This window comes from Protopterus annectens, chromosome 7.part0 (genome assembly GCF_019279795.1).
Source record: "Protopterus annectens isolate FY-2018-M chromosome 7.part0, PAN1.0, whole genome shotgun sequence".
NCBI lineage: Eukaryota > Metazoa > Chordata > Ceratodontiformes > Protopteridae > Protopterus > Protopterus annectens.
Genome location: NC_056739.1, coordinates 1723742527 through 1723762152, shown reverse-complemented (window position 1 = coordinate 1723762152; position 19626 = coordinate 1723742527). Strand labels below are relative to the sequence as shown.

The following is a 19626-nucleotide window of genomic DNA, read 5'->3' as shown; positions in this document are numbered from 1 at the left end:
TGTCCACAATTCAGCAGGACAGACCAAAAATCATGCTGGTGACTCTCTTCTGGCCAAGATAGCACTAGTTCCCTCTCCTCCTGCATTTAGCCAAGGGCAATCACCACAAGTTATCTCACAGAGTGGACCTTCTTACCCAAGACAAAGGGACCCTCATCCATCCCTACTTGTAGAGTCTCCATTTGACCCAATGGGTGATAGGGTACTCATTCCTTTCAGACACCTATTCTTTGAGGACGTGCATACGGTCCTGCAGGAGGCCAGGAAACCTAATACCAGAAAATCTTATTTCATCAAATGGAAGACATTTTCAATCTGGTGTCTGAAACGCATCCAGGCCCCACTGACAGTGGAAATTCTCCTAGTTTTATCTTACTTGTGTAAATTGCTCAGCTCTGGCTTGGCTTACTGTTCAGTGAAAGCCCATATGTCAACCATATCTGCCTGTCTGCCTCTATCTTCCCCCTTAGCTAGCAGATTTGAGGCCAAATAATTTCTTAAAGTCATCCTACACATTAGACCTCCCAGGAAACCTATTCCACCTCCCTGGGACCTTAACTTTATTTTGGAAAAGCTGACTCTCCCACCTTTCGAGCCAGCTTCTTCAGGTTCTCCAAAGTACTTCTGAAAAAATGTGTTACTGCTAGCCTTAACTTCAGTCAGACATGTGTCTGAGCTACAGGCCCTTATGATATCTCCACCCTTTCTGGTCTTCCACAAGGACAGGATATCCCTGCACATAAACCCCTCATTCATGCCTAAAGTAGTCAATGACCCGTCTTTGAATCAGTCCATCCACTTACCTACCACCCCTCAGAACCCTAGTGAGAAGGTGCTCCAAACTTTAGATGTCCACAGACAACTTAGATTTTATTTAGACAAAATCAAAGAAAGTCAGATCAGCTTTTTGTTTCTCACCACTCCAGGGCCCTGGGATGGGCTGTGTCCAAGCAGACTATTTCCCCCTGGATTTCCAAGACAATTACCTTTTGCTACACTCACCATGGTAAGACTCTCCCTTCCTCTGTTAGGGCTCACTCCACCAGGGCTGTTGCCGCATCTGGGGCCTTTTTGAAGGGATTGGATACTAATTCAATTCTTGAAGACAGCTACATGGGCCTCAGTCCATACCTTCACCAAACACTACAAATTAGATGGAATATCTAAATCTAGAGCAGAGTTTGCCAGAACCATACTGCATGGGTTCCTGGAAAGCTCCTCTGCCGCACCTTCCTCCCTTACTTCATGAACTTTGGTATTCTCCCTCATGGAATGAATACTGCAACAGATGAATAGAAGGACATAGAATAGTTGTGTAAGATCTTACAATAACGAGAGATGTCCTTCTCTTCACTGTTGCAGTATTCCTATTCCTCCCTCCTTCCACCTGGCCTTGCTTCTTCTTTGATGATTCTTACCCTACATCCTTAGGATGGCATTCTTCCTGGGGCAGTCAGTTCTGAGGATGGTGCGTGTATATGTCACTATTATGGCCGAAGTCCGATCACAGCCTACATGTGACTTACCACTCACCCTACAGTACTAAAAGTCTTTTGTCTACAGGCCGACGTTGGGTCACCTACGGCAAGGGACTCCCTCATGTAATGAATACTGCAACAGTGAAGAGAAGGACATCTGTCATTATGGTAAGATCTTACACAACTATTCTTTCTTCAGGGTTAACACAGGGAGTCCTTTTTATTTTTTACTTTGATAAATGGAAGATGCTGTCCCAGAGGTAGAAGTGTCCCATACAACCAGTGTTTCCGGGATTCCTTCTCAGGCAAACCCTACCACCACTGTTGAAAGCAGCCCGACTGTTGCCCTCTGGATGCAGTTGGGAGGCATTTGGTTCTGCACCGAAAAGTCTGTGCATCCATCACAAAAGATTCTTGGGTGCAGAGAATTATACCTAGAGGGTATATCATAACATTTTCCCAAATGCTCCCTGCAAGTATGAAAAGAATCATTGATGTTCCACTCAGTCAGAGAGAGAGATGGCAGTATTGGAAATAGAAAAGCTGCTCAGAAAAAGAGTCATCCAGGAGGTCCCCGCAGACCAGATTGGATCTGGAACTTACTTCAACATTTTTCTTAGTGCCAAAGAAGATGGGACTTGAGACCCATCCTGGATCTCAGCAGATTAAACAAGTATATGGAATATACAAGGTTCTGGATGGTTATGGTTCATTCCATTTTGCCTCTACAGTGAAAAAATGATTGGATGTGCTTAGTGGATCTTCAGGATACGTACTATCTCATCAAGGTGAACAGGCGCTCCAGGAGACATCTGCACTTTTGGCTGGGAGCCAGTCATTACCAGTTCAAAGCACTGCCCTTTGGCGTCACCTCAGCCTCCATAGTGTTCACCAAATGAATGGCAGTGGTAGCAGCTTACCTGAAGAGACACACGCTCCAGCGATCTAAACCTTGTCATCACAATGAACAAAACATGCTGGAGGGATAGGTTCCTGACCCAGAGACTCCCCAGACTCTGGAATAGACTGTCCATACATGTCAAGCAGAGCACCTCTTTGGCCCTCTTCAAAAGGAACCTTGATGATTGGATGGGAGATAGGAAATTCATACAGGGGATCACGTCAGTCACCCTGCTAGACAGTGGTCCAGGGAAGTAAATACTGTGGGAAGAAATAGACAGGGAATTGTTATGGCTAGGCTTGTATAGGCCCTAGGGCTGATAGCCTAGTACCAACCTATGAACCTATGAGATTGCTAGTATTCAGAGTGTTTCTGTACCTAGACGACTGGCTTCTAACTACCCCACCCATGTATCTACTTATACGGGAAAAGGACTACTTGCGCCAGTTGTGTCTTCATTTAGGCATCACAATCAATTACAACAAGTCTCAACTCACACCCATGCAGAGTCTCAAGTTTATCGGTGCTCTTTTAAACATGGTCACACATATAGCCTCTCTTCCACCTACAAGAATTCAGACACTCAGATCCCAGGTCACTAAAGTAACACATCTCTGCCATTATGTCTAATCTTACAAGCCTTGGGGTCCATGCCAGCACCTATCACCCTAGTTCCTTCAGCAAGGTTTCATATGCAGATTCTGCAGTGGACTATATCGATAACAGTGGTCCATTCTTCAGCAGCCTTTATCTGCCCCTGTCAAGATCACTCAAACTTGTAAAGAATATCTCCTTTTGTTGCTTCACTCAGACAAAGTTTCTCAAGTTCATCCTTTTGTTCTTCCCCTAAAGTGACCATGGACATCTCCTAACTGGGGTAGGGGCGAACTATTTGGGAAGAACAGTCCAAAGTATGTGGTCCCCAGAAGAGGCCAGGATGCACATCAGTGTTCTGGAAATGAGTAGATGTTTTTCGTGTTTCACTGCTGCAGTCATTTCATTTGGGTTATCTGCTTGCAGTAGCCCTCAGTTGGCCTGATTAACAAAGTCTTGGGTCCTGCATTGGTTGCTGTCCCTTCTTCCATGACATCAGGTCGTCAGGAGTATAAAACATACAGCTGATGCCATTACACCAGTCTTTCTTGCCGTGCTATGCCCGAAGCAGAAGCAGTTTGCAAGTGCCGGTCGGCCGACTCCTGAAATTTTCATTTTCAAGTTTCAGAACCAAAGTCTTCAACTAAAGCTAAGTACCCCGTTGAGGAAACTTTTTCTTGCTCCTTACTGATGTCACTAAAAGTTAATAATTGCATTACTTGTGGAAAACAAATACCTCACAAAGATTTTCATTCGTACTGTATTCCTTGCCTAGGCCCTGACCACAACGTGCCTTGCTGTCGGTTTTGTGCTTTATTTAAACAGCGCACTATCTGTCGTCGGTATATATTTTCGCTTCTAAATATTTCGGTTCTCTGTTTAATTATCCAGAAATGTCATCATTAGCCTTCCGACTACCGGGATTCCAAAAAAACACAAAGATAAACACAGAGACAGGCCACCGAGGTCCAAAGCTGCCAACAACGTTTCTCCTAAGCCAGTCGCCAGTTCGCCGGTACTCAGTGAGGCACTTTCGCAGCCCCTGATACCCGCTACTTCTGACTCGCAGGCCTCTACTGAGACCCATTCGGAGTCCGGTATGCCACAAGATGCTTCAACTGTGGAACCTGCAGATGGCTCTACCTTTTATGGGTCTGGAGCCGCTGTGCAGGCACTGGCTTCTGAGGGTCTATTCAGGCCTAAGGACTTGCATATTAAACTGATGCCTCCTTTTCATTTAGGCCAAAATCTTCATGCCTAAGAAACCAATGCCCAGGCCGCATGCTCAGGCCTCTATGCCTAAAAAACAAATGATAAGAATGGCTGAAGATCTTATAACTCTAATCAGGGGAAGCCACCCCCCCCCCAAGAGACCTAGGACTGAAATTGTTTATGAATCTTCTGACCAGGATTCTGATTTTTCTGATTCTTCTGATGATCTGGATTTGCCCTTATCTACTTATGAGGATTCTGATGCAGAGGACTGTATTCCCTCTGCTTCCCCTCCAGAGGATTTTTCTTTTGGTGAAACCTTACATATTCTAAGGGAGCATTTCCACTGGGAAAGCCAGGATTTTTCTGATTCAAAAAAGAGGCTTAGGGATTTCTTACTCCTACCTCAGCATAGACCTTTAGCTACACCTCCTGTACTAGATATTGTTGATGATACTTTCTCAGAATCTAGTTTGGCCCCTGATTCTTTGCCTCCTGCTCCCAGGAAACCTGACAGATATTACAGGTTTCCTGATTCTCACAAGTTCCTTTCTAAAAATCCTATTGCGGATCCAGAGACTATTTCACAGGGGACACAAAGGCATTAAGGCTTCTACTGCTAAAAATCCTACCCCCTCAGATAGAGACTCCAGGGCGCTGGATAGATGGGGTAAGAAAGTTTACACTTCTGCAACCTTGGCCATTAGGGCTTTAAACTGCCAGTTTCATATGTTAAAGTATCAACAGCATGTTATTGGATTGCTTAAACAGAAAATGATGTTAATTCCTGACTGCGCTGAAAATAAAGAATTACAGGATTAAATGCATTCTGCTGAACAGGTTGAAAAACATACTTTGCAATGTGGATTTGATTCATTAGAGGACTCTTGCAGGCTGCTGTTACTGGGTCTGTGCTCAGAAGGCATGCTTGGCTTAAGGAGCAATCTTTGTCTGACCATGTTAAAGCTAAATTGTTGGATGCTCCCTTAAATCAGGACTGCCTGTTTGGCAACAAGGCTGAGGAAGTTCTTAAAAAGATGGAAGATAAAGCTAAATCTATGCAGGCTGTTGAAGATTTCTTACAAGTTCAGTCTCCTAAATTTAGTAGGCACTGGCCCTCTAAAAATTGGTCCTTTCCAGCCCCCTCCAGGTCTTCTCAAGCCAAACCCAGACACAGCAGAAACCCCAGGTTTCAGTCCCAAGGGACACACAAGACTAGGCAGTGGGGGGTTTCTGCACCCAAACCTGGGAGCAGTAAGACTCCCCTTATGGAAAACCGTCTCAATGACTTGCTTTTAAGACTTCCAAGCACTTCCCAACTGAATGCCCCTTTAGGCGGAAAGATTGGTCTGCAGGCCAGAAACTGGGAACTCATTACCCAGGACAAATGAGTTTTAAATATAGTGTCCCAAGGATACAGATTTCATTTCCACACGTTACCAACACCAAGTGGGTGGTCAGATCTACCCCCAAATCAGTGGGCAGAGGCCCAAAATCAGGTACTCTCTTTCTTAAACATGGAGGCTATTCAGTTGGTACCAGAAGAGAAAAAGGGACAAGGTTTCTGTTCGGGACTTTTCCTGGTACTCAGAAAAGGCAATACATGGCGTCCTATCCTGGACCTTTCTATTCGAAACACCTTTCTGGTGATTCCAAAATTCAAAATGCTGACTCTTCACCAGCTGCTTCCTATGCTAGGCAAGGATGCATGGTTGGCAACACTAGACTTAAAAGAAGCATACCTGCACATCCCTATCGGGGAGTCTTTCAGAAGATACCTACGCTTCAAAGCAGGCTACATGCACTATCAATTCTCTGCACTGCCCTTTGGCTTATCTACTGTGCCCAGGGTATTCACAAAGTGCCTAGCTCCAGTCATTGCATTTTGCAGGCAAAATAATATTCAAATATACCCCTACCTGGACGATTGTCTAATTCAGGCAGAAAGCAGACATTCTTTTCAATCATCTGGCCTTTGTTCAAAGGGTACTGACTTGTTTGAGGTTCACCATAAAAGAAAAGAAATCCCAAGTGGTACCCTGTCAACAATTATATTCCTGGGAGCAAGCTTGAATACAAATTCCCAGATGACTTTCCTCATGCCAGAGAAACTGATACATTTGACAACTTACTTCAAACAAGTGGCCACAAAACCCAGCTATCTGCAAGGCAAATACTGCAAGCCTTGGGGTTCATGGCCCCATGCATTCTTTTTATATCATATGCAAGGCTGCATACGAGGAAACTACAGTGGTATCTCAAAAGCCTATGATGTCAACATTCACAGGATCTTGAAGCAAGGATTCCTATAATACCTTGCCTATGCCAAGAGTTCCTTTGGTGGCAGAGGCCTGCCACCAAAACAGGGGACTACCATTCACATTACCCCCTGTCAAACAAATCTTAACAACATACACATCAGACTATGCATGGTGGGCTCACCTGACAAGGAAGTGCATTCAGGGCAAATGGAACCCAAATCAAATGCACCTGCACATAAATCAAAAGGAAATGTTAGCTGTACAGAATGCTCTGACAGCCTTCAAGGACCACATTCTTCCAGGACAACTAATGGTTAAGACGAACAACACCACTGTCATGTGGTACATAAACAAGCAGTGGGGTACACATTCTTACCCCCTCTGCAGACTAGCCCTGGTATTGTGGAACACAGCCTTGAGCTACCAAGTGAATCTATAAGCTCAATTCCTGCCTGGAAAACTAAATACACTGGTAGACGGACTAAGCAGAAACCTCATGGACCCACACGAGTGGAAACTGGAACCAAGGATTTTCAACATGTTGATAAGCAAATGGAGCCCAGATGTAGACCTGCTTGCCTCCCCCCAGAACCATCAACTGGACAAATTTTGCACAAGGATTCCCCCACAAGCAAGCTTGGAAAGTGGATGCTCTATCCTTCATCTGGAAAAACCTATCAGTTTATGCCTTTCCTTCTCTGCCCCTGCTCTCCAAGGTACTACTACAGATCAAACAGGACAAGCCAAGGACAATTTTAATTGCACCAGACTGGCCTCACCAACACTGGTACCTACTCTTGCACAGTGTGTCATGCTTTGCTCCTTGGCACCTGCCTCAGACTCCTTCCGTATTGTCTCAGCAGGAGAACATGATTCTACACCCTCAGCTGCAAACCCTGAATCTAGCAGCCTGGCTAATTACCTAATCTCTCCTTTACCATCCCTCAGTAAATCAGTGATGGATATAATTTTAGAGGCAAGGAGGCCTAGTACTAGAAAATCTTAAGCTGAAAAATGGAAAAGATTATGTGCTTGGAACCAATATCAAGGAATGAATGCAGCATTGCCCAATTTACCTCAGATTCTACAAAACTTGACTGAGATGCTTCATAAGGACTTGTCTTTTTCCTGCATCAAAATTCATGCCTCAGCCATTTCAGCTCATTATAGCACAGAGCCTCCCCTCTTCTCTCACCCACTGTTCAAGCAGTTCCTCAGAGGGGCCAAAAATCTAAGGCCACCCAGAAGAGCTCCAACTCCAGCCTGGGATCTTAACTATGTCTTGAAGAAACTCACTCTTCCTCCTTTCGAACCAGCTGCTACTGCAGATTTAAAATTTCTTTCCTGGAAAACAGCTTTCCTTTTGGCAATCACTTCTGCAAGGGTATCTGAATTACAGGCCCTTATGGCAGTGGAACCTTTCATCATCTTTCATATGGACAGGGTGTCCCTCAGAACCAATCCCTCCTTCATACCCAAGGTGGTATCCAGTGTGGCTCTTAATTAGTCCATTCATTTGCCTACCTTCTTTCCTAACCCACAGAACAAAGGGGAACGGATACTGCAATCTTTAGATGTGCACAGACAGCTTAGATTCTACTTGGACAGGACTAAACCTCAAAGGAAATCTGACCAACTACTGATGGCATTTGCTGCAGGGACAGAGGGGAAAGCTATTTTAAAACAAACCATTTCAAAATGGATATGCCACTGCATTCATTTCTGCTACAAGCACCATGGAAAACCTATCCCACAGGACATCAGACCCCATTCAACCAGGGATGCATCTACCTCTACAGCCCTTCTCAGGGGCGTCCCTACTAGGGACGTCTTAGAAGCTGCTACCTGGAGTTCTCTACATACTTTCACCAAGCATTATCATTTGCCAGTTTTCTCTAAATCCAGAGCTGGTTTTGCCACTGCAGTCTTGCAGGGCCTTATAGCTGGTCCTAATTTTATTTAAATTTCTCCTCCCAACCTTAGCTTTGGGAATCTACCCAAATGTAATGACTGCATCAGTGAAACATGAAGAACATAGTACAGTAGTGTACACTTACCATAAATGTAGATGTTCGAGTGTATTCACTGTTGCAGTCCTGATTACCCTCCCTCCAGCCCCCTTTTCTTCCTTTGGCTATACCTCTACTCTCACTTACTATGCTCTAAAAGCTTTTTGGTGTATTTGCTTTTCTGTTGGAGGTATATCCCTGTATTTATAGATTTAATTGCTTGCCATTAGGAGGGCACCTGACATCTGAGGCAAGAAAAACTGATGTAATGGCGTCGGCTGCATGTTTTATACCCCTGACAACCTGATGTCATGGAAGAAGGGACAGCAACCGACGCAGGACCCAAGACTTTGTTGATCAGGCTGACTGAGGGCTACTGCAAGCAGATAACCCAAATGTAATGACTGCAACAGTGAATACACTCGAACATCTACATTTATGGTAAGTGTACACAACTGTACTTTCTCCTAGCATTGTAGGTCTTTTACGACGTTCTCCCTCTGGGATGATTGCTATTCAGATGGACAATGTCTGCTCTTTGTTATATCAACAAACAGGGGGAGCCAGATCTTACCCAATATGGCAAGAAGTACTAAGAATGTGGCAATGGGCAATCTCTTCTGGCTGCCTTCTCATAACAGTGTACATACCGAGGAAAGCCAACATGATTGCAGACAAACTAAGCAGGTCCATTCTGATGGCTCATGAGTGGTCTCTCAATGTCAAAGTGGCAGAGACAATTTTCTGTCGATGGGGCCAGCCGTACTGTGACCTTTTCACTTTTCCCTTCAACAGCAAGTGCAGCAGGTATTTTGCCCTGATCCCTCCAATGGGGGAATCACCGAGAGATGGTCTAGTCCATGATTAGCCCTCCAGTCTTCTTTAATACTCCCCCCTCCCCTGTTGCCTCTCATCCCCCAAATTTCTACAGGAAGCATACCAATTAAATAGCACAGTTATCCTCATTACACCTTTTTGTCCTCATGAAATTTGGTTTCCCTTCTTCTGGCCTCATCTTCTACATCCACTCTGGATACTGGATCCCAATCAAGACCTCCTGTCTCACCTGACAGCTATAACATAGCAGGACTCAAACGTACATTATGGTTTCTCTGGTTCTGGTGATTGCTAGTCAGCCCAGACTGTCCTTCCTGGTCCGTCATATTTTGGTATATTCTCATAAAGCTTCTCCTACAAAGATTTACAAAACAAAATGGAAGAAATTTGTGTTATGGGCCCTTCAGAGGAATCTGGACCCTTTTTCTGCTCCTATATCAGATGTACTTAACTTTCTAGCTTCAGTATTCAATGACAAGGCTAGTTTTTCTACTGTTAAGGTTCAGTTGGCTGCCATTTCAAATTTCCGTCTAGGTGAAAATAATTTTTCTTTAGGCTTTGCATAATTTAGAAGACACTTTCTCAAAGGAACTTTTTTTTGCTTAGACCACTAAAGAATCGTCCTCCTCCTTGGGATTTAGCTGTTTTGCTTCAGGCTCTGACCCAAGGCCCCTTTGAACCTTCACCCTGGTCAGATCTTAATTTTTTTGTCTTGGAAAAACATTTTTCTAGTCTGTATTATATCCATTAGAAGAGTATCCGAACACCAGGCTCTATCTTCCAAACCTTCATTCCTGGTTTTCCACAAAGACAACTTTTCCTTATGGAGCAACCCATCTTTTTTGCCTAAAGTAACCTCTGATTCTTAATATCAACTAGGTCATTAACCTCCTGGTTTACTTTAAAAATGTTTCAAACAAGGGAGAGTATATGTTCCTTCTTTTGGATGCACATAGACAACTTCGGTTTTATCTCCATCGAACCAAAGATTTTTGTAAAACTGACCAGTTTATTTGCCTCCTTCTCACCTAACTGATTGAACCAGTCAGTTTCTAAAGTTACACTGGCCAAATGGTTAACTGATTTTATGTCCTTTGTGTATAGTAAAAGAGGGTTGTCCTTGCCTAAGCCTGCTAGGGCTCATTCCCAGAGATCTATGGCTATATCTTCAGCCTTTTGTTCAAGAGTTTCCATAGATGGCATTTGTGCAGCTGCTTCTTGGTCTAATGCTTATACCTTTATTGCTCATTACAAATTGAATTTTGTTTCTAGGAACAGAGCTGCTTTTGGCTACTCAGTACTCTGAAATATCCATCCATGAGGACCACCCAAGGTTCGTCTGGGAGGGGACTCTGTCCCATCAATTGAGGAATGATTGAAAATGACAGCATCAGATAAAAATGTTATGTACTCACCATAATGTTACATCTATGTTGTCCATTTTCTTTCTTTCTTCCTCAACCTCCTGCCCTCCTAACCCCCTTCCCTTTACTCCTAGAGAGACCTAAGTGTATCACTTTGGGAACTGTTGTCCTTTGTTCTCCAGCTCTTTTTCTTATTTTATACCTTCCTAAGTTTTCTTAAGATATTATCCATTGACTACTGTGGGCAGCAAACTCGATCTGAGGTATGTTAGGCTGTTAGGGCATTGTGGGTAAAAGAAGGAGCTTGAGAGTTTGGATCTGAGGGTCTGGAAGAAGCAGTCGAGCCAGATCCAGGTCAGATACGAACCCATTCGTCAGTTGAAGAATGAAAATGGACAACACAGGTGTAATGTTATGGTGAGTACATAACTTTTTTTTTTTTTTTTTTGCAAAACACCACATTCATGCCATGGTCCTCCTTGCTAGTTGAGAAGAGACTGAATTTGAAAACCTGCTGATGACAAACCGAAACTAAATTTTGATGTATCTGCAGCTTAATAACCAAATCAGACTAGACACTTCAGATGCTGTATGGTTGTCTTCTTGAAGCTGTTGCTACTGTAACCATCATGAAAGGGAAATGGAAGTTGTATGGTACAGTGCCAGAATGTGTGAAAAAACAGCCAAGATCAAAAGTTCAGTGCTGTAAAAGTGTGAGAGTTTGCAGATAATGGCAGGTCAACCATATACAGAAGGCAACAACATTGGTTGTCTGTGATGGTAATGTTTAAATTAGTTGTATACAATTCATATGGTGATGTGAAGAATAGATTTATAAATGTTTTTTTTCCTTTTTAATATTAGCATGATGTGGCCTTATCCCCAGTTAGCACAGGCCCAGTCAGGTACCTCACTAGACGTGCCACTGTATTCCTTTCCATTAAAGTCTTGTTGTTTTCCTTGTTCTGGCAGAGGCTGCCTATGGCATGGTTTTGGAGATGTGACAATAGTCAATCAACCATTCACATGACTAGTAAGGGAGGCTTTATTTTCCAGTGGTGATGGGGCGGAAGTATTGATGTAACACACAACAGCATATGTCCTTTCCCTACTGTCTGAACCCAGAATACCTAAATATCCTTTATTCCCTAATTGCAGTAGACTTCATGTGAGTCAAGAACAGGACTTGTCCCACTTAGAGAGGTACAGACCATTTAACTCTCAGGCCTTTCATCCCATCTGACTCTTTAGCAGCATAACTCCTTTAGCAGACATGATTACACAAGTCACAAATGAAAATATGTCACCTTCATCTGTTGTTTGCAGAATTGTCACCTGTTTTATTTTCTTTTATTCTTAACATAAGGCAGTGCAGTGTATTGATGAATTTTTTTAGGCATTCACCAATCATTTTACTTATTATGCTGTGTATAGGAAGATTACAAATGTGCATGACATGTGTGATGAATTATTACAGCAAAACAGTGTACTGTATTAATAATGTATTGCTTTACTTCAATGTATTGTGAATATACTCCCCTCACTTACAATGACATATCTTTGTTATATTTTGCAGGGGGACCAGTTTGTGTTTTATGAAGACTGGGGTGAGGCCCTAGTGTCTAAAAGCATCCCTGTTCTGTGTGTGCTGGACCTTGAAAGCAATAATATTTCAGTATTACAAAGTGTTCCTGATGATGTTTCCCCTGGGCAGGTCAGTCAATTGTCCATTGCCAAAAATGGTGTCTGTCTGAAGAGTGATTTTGAGTAAGAATTTCTATTTAGCCATTTTTTTTTTATTTATTTGTTAGCCAGGTGTGAGGTCTGGACTAAATGCCTATTCTTTGGACATTTATTAGGCCGTAATGGTACAAAAATACTGAACACAGAGGAAAAGTTATGTCCATGCACAGTGTTAAGCAGATTTAAATACATTGTGAGAATGTTTAGGTGTATAAATAGCTATAAATTTGGTCATCAGTACAGCAAACAGTATGATTAAACTTATGACCATACCCTAGATAATGAACATTATGATATGATATAATATTATGAAACAAGTATGTATCATTGCAGGTTAACAGAACATTAACATGCTAAATCTAAATGGGTGGAAATACTGTTGAATGGGTTATGTATGTAGAATATATACATTTAGATGGTGATTAAGAAATAGAGTGCAATGAGTGACTGTGTTAATTAAGCGGGTATAAAGGTATTCATTGTAATAGTAAAATGTATCTTAATTCCAGATAAACGCAAAACAGACAGATTTGTGGTTCGTTGGAATAACTCCAGATGGCAGGCGCAAACATTACATTTACTAATATATCAAACTGTTAAGCTCTTTCATCCCACCTATATTCAAGACATCTGCAGAACAATACTAAATTAAACACCAAAACCTTAAATACAATTTGATATAACATAATTAAGTGATGTAGCCATTCCTTAAAGCTGCAGTATCCCATACATAAAAAAATCACATGTAAATCATATCACAAATAAAAACGTTAAAAATAAAATATTAAAAAGCATTTCAGATTTAATCCACCCTCCTTTTTAATTCACTGCTAATATATGTAATGTAATTAAGACAAGGTACTTTAGATGCTTTGATCATTATTTACCAGATCATCTCCCTGTATATCAGGTGATTCCTCCAGTAATGACCCCATATTGTACATTATCAGTCCTTTCTAAAAATCAAAAATTGAAACTTAATAAAATTTTTGCAGAGTAACGAATGTCGTGCTAGCGTACTCTTGCTATCCCTTTTATTAATACCGTACACATGCTGGTATATTCTTTTATTTGAATTCATCTCACTTTCACCAATGTAAAAAGCTTCACGTGTGGATCACCTACCATATAACCACCCTTTCGATTGTACAATTGAACCTACCTGGTAACCTCCACTGTTTAATAGTCTCCAAAATCCCTCCTTCACCATCTAACAAGCTCTACAACAAAAGGAGGAAGCTACTACAAGATAGAGCAAAATCCTTGAAAGGTAAGACACCTTTGGTCATTATAAGTAAAAAACTAAGAGCTCTCATAAAATCATCCAAGGCAAATTTTGAGAGAAAAATCGCCAAGGACTCTAAAGACAATCATAAGGCCTTCTTTAGCTATGTTAGAAACCTAGGAGGAAACTCCCAGATATGCTCAGAATTAGTTCAAAATGATGTGAAAATTACTGAACTTACACACATTGCTAACATACTGGCTGACAGGTTCAGTGCAAACTCCCCCCCCACCCCCCAAAAGGAGAGATATCTATTCCAGAGGATTGTAGCCCCCCAAACATCTCCAACGCCCAGGTGAGAACTGACCTCACTAAGGCAAAAAACACAGCATCCATGGGACCGGATGGTGTCCCCGGCTGTATGCTTCATGAACTCAACGAGGAATTAAACCCACAGTTAGGACAGCTGTTTAATCTTAGCCTCACCTCAGGATACGACCCAAGGAGTGGCGACGGCGACTGTGGTCCCACTTCATAAGGGCGGTGCCTCCACAGACCCTGGAAATTACCGCCCATTAGCTTGACAAGCCTTATCTGCAAAGCCATGGAGAGGATCATAATGGAACTCATAAATAAAGACATAGGGAACTTGCAGACTTTGGATCCAACCCAGTTTGGCTTTGTCAAAGGCAGATCCTGCCTCTTAAACTTGGTTGACTTTTTCGAGACAGTCACCAAGGCCATTGATGAGGAAAGGCAGTCCATACAGCCTACCTCGACCTGGCAAAGGCCTTCGACACAATACCCCACTCAGGTATCATCGAAAAACTCATCAGCTTGAATGTAAACCCATACATCACAAGATGGGTTGCAAACTGGCTAAGTGACAGAACCCACAGGGTCAGAGTTGCTGGAGCCATGTCAGACTCAAAGCCTGTCACAGTGGTGTCCCACAGGGCTCAGTCCTGGGTCCACTCTTGTTCGGCATCTACTTTTCTGAAGTACAAGCAAACACAGGAGGGTTATGGCTGACAAAGTTTGCAGATGACTGCAAACTGGGCGCCATAGTCGAAAACACATCTGACACAGATATCCTCCAGAAGGGCCTCACAGAAACGGATAACTGGTGCCAGAGCCATGGCCTGAAGTTAAACGCCAAAAAATGCATAGTCATACCCTTCGGGAAAAACAAGGTTACCCCTAGCTACCATATAGGTGGCAATCCACTGAGCAAAGAAAAAGTCATCAGGGATCTGGGGACCCAAGTTGACAGTAGCCTTCGTTTGACACTCATGTTGCTAAAGTAGTTAGGAAAACCTTCTATATCGCCCACCTGATCATGAAGGGATTCACATCTAGATCAAGGGAGGTCATCGCCCCTGTACTCATCACTCATTAGACCTATGATTGAGTACAATGCCCGCTCGGAATGTATCTGACCAGACACCTGCTGCAGCTTGAAAGGCCCCAAAAGTTCCTCACCAAAAGGATAAAGGGTCTCAAAAATATGTCTTATGCTGCCCGACTGAAAGAACTCCAGCTATTCAGTTTCATACCGCTTGCTCAGAGGTGACCTGTGCCTGACATATAAGGTCATGTCAAACCCAGATTTGATGAATATGCTTCACCTCAAAAAATCTAGATCCCTCAGAACCACAAGGGTGGGAGACTTAAACCTTGACACGGTTATAAATAGAACGTGCTGGAGGGACAGATTCATCACCCAGAGACTCCCTATGCTGTGGAACAAAATCCCGGTACATGTGAGGCAGAGCACCTCGCTGGCCTTGTTCAAGAGGAATCTTGACCAATGGATGGGAGATCGCAGATATACCCCAGGGATTACTTCAGTGTCACTGCTTGACAGAGGCACAGAAAAATGATAGGCATAGTTTTTATTCAAACTAAAGGGGTGGCGAAAGCCACATAACTATGGGCTAGGCTTATAAATGCCCTTGGGCAGATAGCCTAGTATGAACCTATGAACCTAAGACTGTGGTGGTGGTGCTGCAGTAGCGTTGTCGCCTCACAGTTAGACGTTGCCCGTTCGATTCACAGTTAGAGCGTCTTCTGTGTGGCGACATGCGTGAACGGGTGTTCCTTCATTGAAGGTTGTGCGTTAGGCCCGGCAAGCCAGCACGTAAAACACTACTGCCAATCATTAGCGGAACAGAGTTCCGCTGTGGCGACCCCTAACCGGGAAAAGCCGAAAGACACAAACAAGCCATCTAAGTCTATAAAAGAACTTTGCCCACAACTACCACACCTACCCGTATTATAGGATAAGCGTTCACCCTTATAGGCTTTTCAGTCCGGAATTCTCTTTACATTCTTTCTGTTCTTATAGATAATCCCCAGGGCATCCAAAAATTGACCTGTGATAAATCAGTGCCCCTCAGTATGCTCCAGTTCCTGTATAAAAGTTTCTTTATATCCCCCGCATCAGCAGTGTAATGCAAAACCATGTACTTAAAAAACCTATTGTTGCCCCCATTCAGCTCACCTGAATACTGCCCTATCTTGTGTCTGTCTGTTTGATGTAAACCATACCTCAGTATGGGTCAATACCTGTCATCCCTTTGTTGTTTGACCCATTCCATCTATTCATCTGTCATTCCTTCGGGGTAATCTTGTTCCAAAAACATACTTTTTAATTTGCTGAACTCTTCACCACACTAGTCCTCATTAGAGGTAAGCCTAGATACCCTTATAAATTGACTCCTAATAACCCCCCTCTTTTGATAAATCGGGTGGCTACTGGTGTGGTGAAGAAAAGAATTGCTGAACGTAGGTTTCTTGTATACCCTCATATCCAGCCCACCCTGCCCACTATTTGTGAGTAACGCATCCAAGTAGTATATGTTGCTAATATTACACGTAGATGTAAATCTTAAAAAAAGAAGTATATTCCTCCAGTCCCTGTATAAATTATTCTAGTTGCAGTTGACTTCCATTCCATATCAGTAATATATCATCCAAATAGTGGAGATAGGCGTCAGAATATATATAAAGGTCCATCCTGAAAACCTGCTCTTTTTCCCCATCAATAAAGTGCTATATTGGCAAATGTGGGGTGTGCAAACAGCCCCCATTGTGACACCTTTCAACTGTTTAAAGTACTCACCTTCAAAAAAAGGAAAATTATTATTCAGAATAATTTCCATGAAGTCTGTTACCATCTGGACCTCTTCTCCTGAAAATACTTCGTAATGTGTAACCACATTGTTAAACCAAGTCATAACCTCTGCATGTGGGATAACTGAAAATAGACTCTTATTGTTTGTTATGCTACATATTATCTTCACATGCAAACCCCCTACTTTGTCAATAAAGTCCCATGAATCCTTTAAAGCATGATCTATGTTAGAAAAAAATAGTTTTTAACTTAACATCTATATATTTAGCAATTGGTTCAGTAACAGAGCTCCTTGTGGAAACTATGGGGCAAAATGGAGGGTTATTAACATCAGTGTGGATTTTAGGTATTCCAGATATCTTGTGTACAATAGGATGTTCCACTTTTTAAAAATCAGCCAATTTAGCAATAATAATACCATACAGCAGCAATTCTTCAAGATGTATATGAATGTATCTGTTAGCTGTATCAATCTAATTTGTAGAGACAATCTGGTAATTATTAATGTCCTCTACTATATTAGACACCTTGCCTACATAGTCAACCATGTCCATGAGCACCATTCCCCCTCCTTTAGCGGGTTTCATCCATCTAATATGCTTGTTAGATGTAAACCCTTTTAAGATTGATACTTCATTTGAGGTTAATACCCGTGGTGGTGGTGCTGTGGTAGCGTTGTCGCCTCACAGTAAGACGCTGTCCGGTTCGATTCCTAGCTAGAGCGCCTTCTGCGTGGAGACATGCATGAATGGGTGTAGCTTCATTGAAGGTTGTGCATCAGGGTGGTAACTCGGCACGTAAAAATCAACTACCAATCATTAGCGGACCGGAGTTCCACTGTGGTGACCCCTAACCGGGAAAAGCTGAAAGACACAACAACTTCATTTGAGGTTAAATTGTAGTACATTCTGTCCCTTCTGTTTGCTAATAAATGCTTTATGTCCTACTCGCACATCCTCTCAATGCCTGGATCAGCTGATAAACTCCCCTACCAGAGATGAAAACATATTGGACCTGGTCATCACCAACATGGGCGACAGGTGTTCCGCACCGGAGGTCAACCCGTCACTGGTTAGATCAGACCATAAACTAATCACAGTGGATGTCCACACCACACCACCACCCCAACCAAGGAAACCACAATGAAAAACTTTTCTATAACAAACTTCAGCTTACTTAAGACAGAGGTGGTAAGTTTCACAGCCCCCACGCTAAAGAATAATAGTGTCCTAGATGCAGGAACCTTTACAAATGCACTCTATGAGCACCTACAAGGATGCATGGATCGTGCCATCCCTAGCAAAACCAAGACTCACTCCCCTAAGAGAAGGAAACCAGTCTGGTGGACCCCTGCCATAAACAGGCTATACAGGACTGCATGGATCAGGCAATCCCTAATAAAACCAAGACTCTTTCCACCAAGGGCAAACGTCCAGTCTGGTGGACCCCAGCCATAAACAAACTTTACAATAAGAGGAGAAAGCTGTTACATGATAGAGCAAAATCCATAAAAGAGAAGACATCTTTGATCATTATTAGTAAAAAAATACGAGCACTCATAAAATCGTCCAAGGCCAACTTTGAGAGAAAAATTGCAATAGATTCAGAAGACAATCATAAGGCCTTCTTCAGCTATGTTAGAAACCTGGATGGAAACTCCCAGATATGCGCAGAATTAGTCCAAAATGATACAAAAATCACTGAACCCACAGACATTGCCAACATAATCAGACTTTTCTTACACCACCTACCAGAACAAGGATTGCTCACTCTCATCTTATATCAACTCTTCTATATGCTGCGCCTATCTTCACTAACCTCAAAAAAACCAGCCTTAGCAAACTGACAACCTGCTATAATAACATTGCCCGCTTTGCTACTGGTAATCCCTATAGAACTCATCACTGCCTCAACTTACAACTTCTAGGCTGGCCTGAGTTTCAAAACTATCTTTTAATCCATCAACTCTGCATTGCCCATAAAATACTATACCAACCTAATAACACCCCATACTCTCTCAACTCATAACCCCGTATAAAAATCTCAACTCTCTCCGCTCATCCAGCAAACTTCTGACAAGCTCAACAAAGTCTAATAATAATGCTGGTGACTCTCTATTTACCAATGCTATTGGGTCAAAATGGAATTTGTTACCCACTAGCTTAACAAAGATAACTTCATTGCCCCTCTTCAAACAAAACATTAAAATGCATTTCCAAAATCACTGGCTTTGCTCCTGCCATAAACCTGATTAGTCTATCTCTATTACTACCCAACAGAACCTTTCTATTCCCATCCTCATTATTTCCCCTTACCCTTGCTCCTTTCCATATAAATCCAATCAATTTTTTTTGTCCCTACTTGTTAATTGAGAATTGAACTGTATGGAGTAGTTATAGTAACTAACTCCTGTACTAGTATTTTACACATAAGAGCGTTATCTTTTATTTTTATTTTTATTTTTATATGTTTTTACTTGCTAACTCTATTACTAACTCTTAGATGTTCATTATTATTAGTACTGTTAGTACATTTTGTATAACAATTTGTGTGTGTAAAAAAAAAAAAAAAAAAAAAAAAAAAAAAACATTTTTACCTCTTCTCAGAATGTATCTCACTCTGTGGAGCTTTTCTCCCCGGGCCTCTACTGAAAATGGAAATTCATCCAGCTAGACTAGCCCGGTCAACAAATGTAAAATAAAATAAAATAAAATAAAATACTGACAGACAGGTTCAGTGCAAACTTCACCCCCCCCAAAAGGAGAGATAACTATCCCAGCGGAGTGTAGCCTCCCAGACATCTCAAATGCGCAGGTGAAAGCTGCTCTCTCTAAAGCTAAAAACACAGCATCAATGGGACCGGATG

At 42.3% G+C, this 19626-nt stretch overlaps 1 protein-coding gene across 1 annotated transcript in view; it reads left to right on the top strand.

The window, feature by feature from the left end:
• LOC122806187 (acylamino-acid-releasing enzyme-like) overlaps window positions 1-19626 on the top strand; it is a 1918826-nt gene that overhangs the window by 331690 nt on the left and 1567510 nt on the right. Inside the window, exon 7 of the mRNA XM_044076421.1 lies at window positions 12233-12370. Coding sequence (XP_043932356.1) covers window positions 12233-12370 — 138 coding nt within the window. The remainder of the gene's footprint in view (window positions 1-12232; window positions 12371-19626) is intronic.